At 33.3% G+C, this 9,568-nt stretch overlaps 1 protein-coding gene and 1 non-coding gene across 3 annotated transcripts; both read right to left on the bottom strand.

Annotated features, from left to right (window-relative positions):
• Positions 1-1,371: 1,371 nt before the first annotated feature.
• Positions 1,372-1,444, bottom strand: TRNAF-GAA (transfer RNA phenylalanine (anticodon GAA)). Its single transcript has one exon. It is a non-coding gene; the product is annotated as a tRNA-Phe (tRNA).
• A 1,983-nt stretch (positions 1,445-3,427) lies between these two features.
• Positions 3,428-7,081, bottom strand: LOC139850506 (heterogeneous nuclear ribonucleoprotein 1-like). Of its 2 annotated transcripts, none has more exons than XM_071840077.1 (5): positions 6,944-7,081; positions 6,703-6,822; positions 6,167-6,448; positions 3,990-5,139; positions 3,428-3,897 (listed from the first exon to the last, which is right to left on the bottom strand). In XM_071840077.1, the coding sequence occupies exons 3-5, from the start codon at positions 6,416-6,418 to the stop codon at positions 3,884-3,886; spliced, it is 1,416 nt and encodes a 471-aa protein (XP_071696178.1). In that variant the 5' UTR covers positions 6,419-6,448; positions 6,703-6,822; positions 6,944-7,081; the 3' UTR covers positions 3,428-3,883. The 2 variants fall into 2 exon arrangements, with proteins under 2 accessions (XP_071696178.1, XP_071696179.1); XM_071840078.1 differs by having other exon boundaries at positions 6,167-6,421.
• Between the last annotated feature and the right edge of the window lie 2,487 nt (positions 7,082-9,568).

Raw genomic sequence — 9,568 nt, 5'->3', positions numbered from 1 at the left:
ATCCATAACTGAGTTTTACAATTAAAACCCAAGGCCTTTTATAGCCCCAACCAAGTATACGGCTAAATCAAGATAACCACCTAACTTTTGGATAAACATTATCTAGTCCTCATCTAATTCTCTTGACTTGGCCAGCAATATTTAGCCTACTCCCTCACGTGACTTTTGTGGCCCAAAAGTTACAAAATACTCAACGTGCCTTTTTGATGAACTTGGACATGTAGTTGTTTGACTTGGGCTCTCATGGTCCATCTCTAATTCTGCATCACTAATTCTTCACACATCATTAATCAAGAAACCTCAAATACCTTGCTAGAAAACTGTTGAAAAACAGTAGCGGCAACATTGCCAGAATTTACAACTTCTGATAAAAAACGAAAAAACAAATTATTGCTCGAATAAAAATATATAAAGCTTTTTTTTTCTTTTTAATTTTTTTTTTTTTTTATTACAGCTTTGAAGAAACCTAAATGTCTATCAATTAGAAACTAAAATTCATAAACTTGAAAAAATCTCATTTTTAAACTGCCATTCCTGATATGTATAATGTAATGTATCAAGTCAAGAACCTTCAGATAAAATTGCATAAAAGATGCTGATGTCGTAGTTGAATGCTAACGAGGGATATGTACGAAAATCAGTGTCTTGTTCAACTGAAGTATCCTCCTCCTATATTTGCGTTATCCGTATGCAAAAGATGAAAACTTCTATGCAGCAATCTATGTAACGAAATAATTAAGCAAATTAAACCCCTAATGTTAACTTTTCAATGGAACAACATTATGTTGAACATAATCACTACAACCAAGTCTAGCAATGCAGTCAAGACATAAACTCAAAACTCACATTAAGTGATTTAAACCATCAAATAAAAATTCATTTACTAATTACTAACATGAATCGGGGTAACAAAACCAAGTTTATATATTATAATCCTAACCTACCCATATTGATTTGAAACACTGAATTACTCAATACTAAATGGGGTGTTTATCCAAAGAGTATACTTTAGTTAATAACAAGAAATTGAGGGGGTTGTTGGTAATTACTACTATAATTGGGGGGCATGTTAGTATTTATGACTATGGTTAGGGTCCTTTTTCTATTCATTATTTTTGTAATAACCATGTGACTCCCAAAAGTTTTCAGACTATTCCTTGTTTATTTTACAGGGGCTTTGTAGTTTTATTATTACATGTTAATGTTAATTAATCGAAGGAAATAAAATGGTTCATCATATTAATATTACGAGTCAAAATGGGTCGGGTTGAGTTGTGTATGTGTTGACTTTGCAGAGACTTTTCATACATGTTAAACCTTTAAGTTTGTTCTGTTTCTGAAACTTGTAGAAGAAAATATAAAAAATAAGATTGCGGTGAAGGTGGATCGAACACCTGACCTTCAGATCTTCAGTCTGACGCTCTCCCAACTGAGCTATCCCCGCAATTTGCTAATTTCTTATCGATTTGTATATTTAATCTCGAATTAAATTGTATTATGATTTTTAGGTGAACCACCACCAAACTTTTTTGGTCTGTATGACTATGCCAACAAAACAAAAGTACTGTATCTTTTTATACGTAAACTTTCAAAATCTATATCTAATTCTACGTATCGATATAGAATTTTCAATGAACAAGAAGCGAACTATACATTATATATTTTTCAGAACATTATGATAATGCGCAATTCACCCGGTACCAGGTCTCGCGCTCGGGGGGCTTGATTACCCGAGGTTTTACCTTCTATGGGGGAGCCAATGTGCTCGTTCATGTGAGGGTTTTCTTGCTTACTCAAAAAACATTATGGTAATTTATAAAAATACTTTTTTAAAAGAAAAAAAAAAACCTATTTAGAATAGAAATAAAAACAGTAATTACACCATTTACATAAAATGATAAATGGTAGATCAAGTCCAGAGACAATGGGAACTAAACTATGCAATAGATTTCAAAACTGTAACTAATAATGGATAATTGATTAATACTCCTGATTTAAACTGATTAAAGTGGCCTAATTGTTATGATACTTTTTAATAAATTATGTAATATGTGATGTAATTCATGAATACTAAAATACAGTGATATCTTAAAGTGAGAATCAACTGGATAGATTATGAAAAGGACAAACAATCCATGTTTTAAGGTAAGTCCCCATCATTACAAAGAAATCTTGACAGATCAAATATCTCAACACAAAAGGAGATATGTTTGATCTTATCTTTTTATTATCATATATATATATTGGAAGAGATTTAATGGGAAACACTTTATTGAGGGGAAGTAATTTTTTTTCGTTTTTTCGAATTTTTTTTTTTCAGGCATTAAGATCACATGAAAACATGAACATTTAAAAAAGACACTTTGTAATGAATGTAATTATTTTGGCGGTAAAACGCTCGAAGAAAAAAATGAAGACATTCAATGCATCGAATGTTTTCATTTTTTTCTTCAAACGTTTTACCGCCAAAATAATAATATTCATCACAAAATGTCTTTTTTAAATGTTCATATTTTCACCAAAACTTGATGCATGAAAAAAAAAAATTTTAAAAAATGAAATAAATTTACTTCCCCTAAAAAAGTGTTTCCCTCTCGATTATGACCTATATTGGATATTGGATATATTGGAAGATGATTTTAACTTTACTGGTCAACCATTGACCAAATCCCTTTTATTTGTTGTTAAGGGAAGAACAAACAATGTCTTGGTCATCTGAATGATCTATGTCCATATTTGGGTAAAACTGAATGTCTTAATTTCGGTTTAGAAGTCGTATAAGGATGTCCGATATGGGTCTACAGCAACAAGCATTTAATCAGTCAATGGCATACAGAGGGAGAAAGATACTGCACGTGCGAAAACATTAACAAAATGCATAAGTGGTTAACAAGTTCACCCGAAACATTGTATAAAGCCTAATCAATGTTTCATTTTCACATAGGTTTGTGACCCTGATTGAAAAAAGCGATTAAATGCTGACATTTGATCAAGCATATTCTGGTTACCAGTTAGGATGATCGGTAGCCGGTTAGCTTGAGTGCAAAGAGGGGGGATGTTTGGGTATTGATTGTTTACTGTCCAGTTAGGAAACCGGAGATCTGAAATCACGAGGGTGGCTTAATAATCAATCTATGAGGTCTCGACAGTGAACTCGAGTGAGTTGCATACCGAGTCAAGTAGAGAGAGACAATACTTGAAGTGAGAAAGTACTAATCACAAATTCACGATAAAGGAGTATCAGTGTCTCTCTTGAAATGACAGGAGCATGATACTATTTATAAGCAAATACTAGGGTTTGTAGTATCATGGGCCATGTAGAAACGAATTGGATTTACGTATTCCGGATACGTATCCAGTATGTGTATCATTACACGTATCATTACAGGCGAATTAAAAACATCAATAGCAACAATTTACATTAGTATGCAAGTGACAAATCAAATTCAACTTATTTAAAAACCTCAAGTACATTGCTAGAAAAGTGTTGAAAAACAGTAGTAGCTGGAACAATGCCAGAAATTACAACTTCTGATAAAGAAAATACAAATTATTGCTCTATTATACTGACCTGGTAGAAGGGATGCACAATATCTCACGCGTATTGTTTTTAACTTTTACAGCTTCAATAAAACCTAAATGTTGATCAATAAGGAATCAAAATTCATAAACTTGAAAAAAATCCCATTTTGAAACTGTCATTCTCGATATGTATAGAATCTACAGATCAAATTGCATAAAAAGATGTCGATGTGGATGTTGTTGTTGTTGTTGTTGTATCCTAACGAAGGATATGTACGAAAATCACAGTCCAGTTCAGCTGAAGTATCCTCCTCCTCCTCCTCCTACAGTTGCGTTATCAGTATGCAAAACATGAAAACTTCTATGCAGCAATTTCTGTAACGAAATCATCAAGCAATTAGTTAATAGTACCAAATTATGAACAAAAACACACAACGAAAAGCTTTAGATGTGACTAATAGGCTTACCTCTACTTGTTTGTCTATTTGCAATACTATAATTCCCGGAATAACCTTCAGACACGTCTTCCGTGTTACCAAATCCATGCCTAAATGAACCAGAACCATCGACCTCATTAGACGAAGACTGCCAAGTTGCGTCTCCATACACCGAACCACCACGGTATAAATTACCATGATACCCCTGATGATCACCATTTAGTCCGTTAAGTGATAACGTTGTAGCAACACCCGCTACATTGTTTCTTACACCACCTACTAACCCGTAATTACTCTCTTCACCCCTAAACCCTCCTATAATTCCACCATTAGTACCTTGAGAAGGTAATGTCAACGAATTCCAACCTGCATTGTTACCAAATACTCCAAAACCGCCACTTCCTGAACCCATGTACGAACCTGACCCACCCGGGCTAGTGAGTCCACCGTTTCCCCACACATTTCGGTTCGATGAACCGATAGGTGGTTCGGTTCTTCCACCATTTTGATTATACCCGATTGGAGTAGTATATCTACTTGGATTTCCACCAAAATACGGGCTCAAAACGCGCCCGTAACCCATATTATTAGAGGGCCCACCAAATGCACTAGGGCTTAGAGTTGGCTCGACATTCATGCCCATACCATAAGCGGTTGAGCTATATTGAGGCAACCCACTTCGCCCACTAGCAATTGGACTAAACCGACTATCCATTCTAACTCCATAACCTCCAATCGGGCTCATGTTGTAACCTTGTGGGTAGCTACTAGTGAGAAATGTGTTTGGTCTATTTAACCCGTAACTATATCCAATTAGAGGACTACGGATCGGGCCTGGAGATAACTCTTTAGGGACGGCCCGTTTAACCTCAACCATTTTACCACTCAGTTCATGGAACGTTTTAAATAATACTCTATCGACAGCCTCTTCAGATTCAAATGTAATGAAACCAAAACCTCTTGGCCTTTGAGTGTTGTGATCATACATTACAACTACATCCGTGATAGTACCAAATTGATCGAAGTAGTTCTTAAAATCAGTTTCGGTGATAGTTGACGGTAAACCGCCTACAAATATCTTCTTTGTACGTCCCGCAGGAACCAGTGATCCTTGAATGCTACTGATTGATCGGTTCAGTCCATGATGGTCTTCCCTAGGAACAGCCTTCTTAGCTTCAACCTGTAAGTTTGGAGCCCCAATAATAATCTTTAGATGAGAAGTACAAATAAAGGAATCCAAAGTCTAGTACAGTTAAACACTAAGGGTGCATTTGATAAAACGGAATGATTAAGCGTTGAATTGGTTTAAAATCTGAATGATTCAAAGGTTCTGATTCAATTTAGTTTTGAACGACAATAAGACAATAACCTGTTTAATAATCAATCTGAATGAACTTTGTGAATAATGTAAAATTAATGTGTTAACCTTTTAAATGAATAAATAAAAGAATGTAGTTGTTTAACAAATGTAGTTGATATAATTTAGGGGGAATATTAAATGAAATGAAGGTGTGGAATGGTAAAGAGAGTTACCAACTCTGAATGGTTCATCACACATTGCTGAATGATTGAACATCATTTGCCATTCATATGTCACTAACAAACGCACTAAACGTTGAAGTGTTCAACATTCTGAACTATATAATTAAAAGGCAATCAAACGCACCAACAAACTATCATACGAGGTTAGGCACTTAAACTCATTTTTAATACAGTTATTTAAACGAGATTTTCAATCTTTATTTAATTTTCACGAAAACATTCAATCTTTAAGGGGGTGAAGAGATGTGCATGACTGCAAACAAGTAGAGCTTCTATTGGATTCTAATACAGTTAGACACTTAAACTATCCTACAAAGTTTTTTACTCGTATTTATATTGTATTCTAGAATATATTCGTACATTTGAAATGACCTTATTATTAAATCAAAATTGAAAATAAGTGCAACTTTTGGGATTTTTTATAGGAATGAAGCTGAACTCAGGCCTGCATCATGAATGCTCATTGAACTATCAATCTGAGCTCGAGCTTAGCCTAAATGAATCAAGCTCGAGCTCGACTAAACTCATTTCTAGCCATATGTGCATTCATTAAGTGACTACATGAAACTAATCAGAAATAGCAGTAAGTAATCAGATAATCATTTTCAAAAAGTTTATGAATGACCAAATTACGTTCCACAGTACAAAAATATTAACAAACTTACAGTTCGACCATCAATCATGTGCTTCTCCATCACAACTTGTTCTGCAACAACAGGATCAACAAACACTACGAAGCCAAATCCTCGTGCACGGCCAGTTAAACGATCTCTCATAATAACTGCTTCAACAACCTCACCATAACTACTAAAATACTCTTTCAAACGATCCTCATCCGTATCCCATGAAATCCCACCGATAAACAACTTCCCGTTATCCGGTTCCATCTTCTCTACAATCCCATGTTGAATTGCCATCACCTATATATAACTTTAACCTCAATTCAACTGCAATTCACAACCAAAATAAGCATAAACATAATTGTGATTGTAATTCAGATCCAACAATAGAGATAGCAAATGGGTACTTCAAAATTCAATGCATCTGAATACAATTTTGATCATTTAGCACAAAACAACAACACAATTATCATCAACCCTAATTTAACAGATCTAAATGTAGATAACAAAAGATCCAATACATACATACATATATTTATACACAGATATGTATAACTGTATAAGTAGAGATATATAATTACCTTATCTTGATGAAAATTAAACAGAATTTAGTGATCCGACGACTAACATTCAGTGAAAACCAGCTAGAACAAGAAGATTGGATCCTTCAAAGATCGAATTTTGCAATTTGATTCAGATTCCTAAGAAAAATTGAGATTAAGAAAGATCGCAGATCAATCAGATTGATTATCATGAGTAAAAAATTAAGAAAATTGAGGGAAATAAAACAATAAAAATGATAATTTTGAGGGACTCACTCACCATTAATGGAACCTGGATTTGAGAATCGATGAAGACTAAGATCTAGAAAGATAATATAAGTATAATAAGTATACATACATACAAAAAAGGATTTATTTATATTTATATGAAAACAGAGGATATGGGTTGTCCACCCTCTCTTTCTTCTCCAAAGGTAATGGGTGTGTAGTAAGGTGTTTTTTCATCCAAATAAGATAACAAGAAATTGAGGGGGTTGTTTGTAATTAATACAATAGTTGAGGGGCATGTTAGTATTTACCAGTTTACCAGTGTAGTTAGGCTTTTATTTTTATTTTTATTTTTTTAAAATTTGTTGTATTTGTAATAACTACTATGTCAATATGTGACTTCCAAAAGTTTTCAGAGTGAATTTCCTAAAACTCTTCCTAGCTTATTTTAATTACAGGCATGCTGGGTTTGTAGTTATGACCATTTTCCTTCGGACATGGCTTTCACGCCACATGGATGGAATTTAGAGTGATAGTGTGTAGTTCTAAGGACGCTGACGTGTTAATAACTTTGATTATGTCTACGAATTAATAAAAGGAAATAAGTTGGTTTATTATACAGAGTATTATATTATAATAATAATAATAATAATAATTAATAATAATAATAATAATAATAATAACAATAATAATAATAATAATAATAATAATAATAATTATTATTATTATTATTATTATTATTATTATTATTATTATTATTATTATTATTATTATTAAATCGTAACGTGTTCGTGCGTTGGTGCAAACATGACTTTTCATAAGGGGAGGGGTTCGACTCCCATGTGATATAAAATTATTTCTCCGTGGTTACTCGTTCATTTTATGGCTTCTGAGGTTTCGAACATCTATGCGTTTTTTAGCCTCACCCGAGGAGGTTTAACTACTTGGTGCAAACATGACTTTTCATAAGGGGAGGGGTTCGACTCCCATGTGATATAAAATTATTTCTCCGTGGTTACTCGTTCATTTTATGGCTTCTGAGGTTTCGAACATCTATGCGTTTTTTAGCCTCACCCGAGGAGGTTTAACTACACGCGATGCCTGTATGAATTTGTCGAGGGTTACTCCTGGGGGTGGTAGGACTGTAAGAGTTCGTCCAGATAAATGATCAGGTAGGTGGGTTCGGACCCCATCAGTTACTCATAATCGTTGTGCAGAAAATTAATTATTATAAGTAATTATTACTCTATATTGTTATGTGTTTTTAGGGTACATGCATCTACGCTGATGTAATATAAACGGATTAATATATAAGGATTTTCTTTGTTTTTGACCCGTGGAGAGTAAGTACTTTTAGCTAGATGTACGTGGTCAAACTTGATTATCCCGAATTAATTTTAGGTTTTAAAGTTTTTGAATTAGGTTAAACGAAAAAATATGTTTGTTATATTTTCCGAATTAAAGCATTTTGAAAACACAAAAATATACAGTATTTTTTTGACAAAATATTAATATGCACATATATAAAATACAGTGGAACACAATAATTGGTCACAATAATCAGTGTGGAAGGGCCCGCGATTAGTTGTCAAGCAACCCGGGTTCAATTCCTGGGGGTGGAAGGTTTTCTCTCAAATTTCCTGCGATTAGTTGTCAAACAACCCAGGTGTGATGACCCGGAAATTTTGACTAAATTTAAACTTAATCTTTGTATGATTAACATTTCTGACACGATAAGCAAAGTCTGTAAAACTGAATCTCAAAATTTTTGAAATACCTTCGGTTGTTTTCGACGATTCGCGAACAATTATATGTAAACAGATACATATATACTATAACATGAAAAGGTAACAATGTATTAATTGTTTGATACCGTACATTAAACTTATTGGTTTAAATATCTATTTGAATATATATGATAAGTTGAGATATTTATTATTAAAATTTATTTATAAATAACTTCCAATGTGTATTTAAAAATTGATTTATGTATATTAAAAAGATATATACATATATATAATAAACGATAGTAACATTCGTTTATTGATTCGATTGATATTTAGATAAGTTAAATAAAGCGTTTAAGATGAACCAGTAAAACACTAATTTGCTACAGTGTTTTCCAATTTGCCACATTACTCAAAATGCTACAGTGTTTTCGAAAATCACTATTTGCTACAGTAAACACTATTTTAAAATGTATTTTTAACAAATAACGAGACGATGATTTATAGAAGTAAATGACCAAAATACTCGAAAGTTTAAGATATACTATGAGTGGTATAGTTTATGGATAACTTAAGGCTATATCTTGACAAAGGTACGTGTCACGAAACGTAAAATGCAAGTTTTCTCAGCGTACGAAAGGACATTCGAAAAACCAGAACCGGGACATAAGTCGAGTGATGACGTACGACTTATCGGAACAAAAATTACAAGTCAACTATGCACGTGAATTTAATATAATATATAATTAATTATTTAAATTATATATATTATATTAATATTTAATTATGTCGACGAGCTAAATTACAAAGCATATGTGAGCTGTCCCTGGTCCTCATGCGAGTCGCATGGCCAGAAGGCCATTTCCATGCGAGTCGCATGACTCCAGATTTCAGGCCAAGTGCTATAAATTCTCGAGTTTTGGCCAGATAAATCACACACATATTATTTT

Source organism: Rutidosis leptorrhynchoides, chromosome 5 (genome assembly GCF_046630445.1).
Source record: "Rutidosis leptorrhynchoides isolate AG116_Rl617_1_P2 chromosome 5, CSIRO_AGI_Rlap_v1, whole genome shotgun sequence".
In the NCBI taxonomy this organism is placed as follows: Eukaryota; Viridiplantae; Streptophyta; class Magnoliopsida; order Asterales; family Asteraceae; genus Rutidosis; species Rutidosis leptorrhynchoides.
This window is presented reverse-complemented; position numbering and strand designations above follow the sequence as displayed.

What these genes read in the sequence shown, in the direction of transcription:
- LOC139850506 (XM_071840077.1), bottom strand. Translation starts at nt 6,418, where the DNA reads ATGGCAATTCAACATGGGATTGTAGAGAAGATGGAACCGGATAACGGG. An exon ending in ACATGATTGATGGTCGAACT is followed by an intron (nt 5,140 to 6,166) that starts GTAAGTTTGTTA and finishes CCAAACTTACAG; the next exon opens with GTTGAAGCTAAGAAGGCTGT.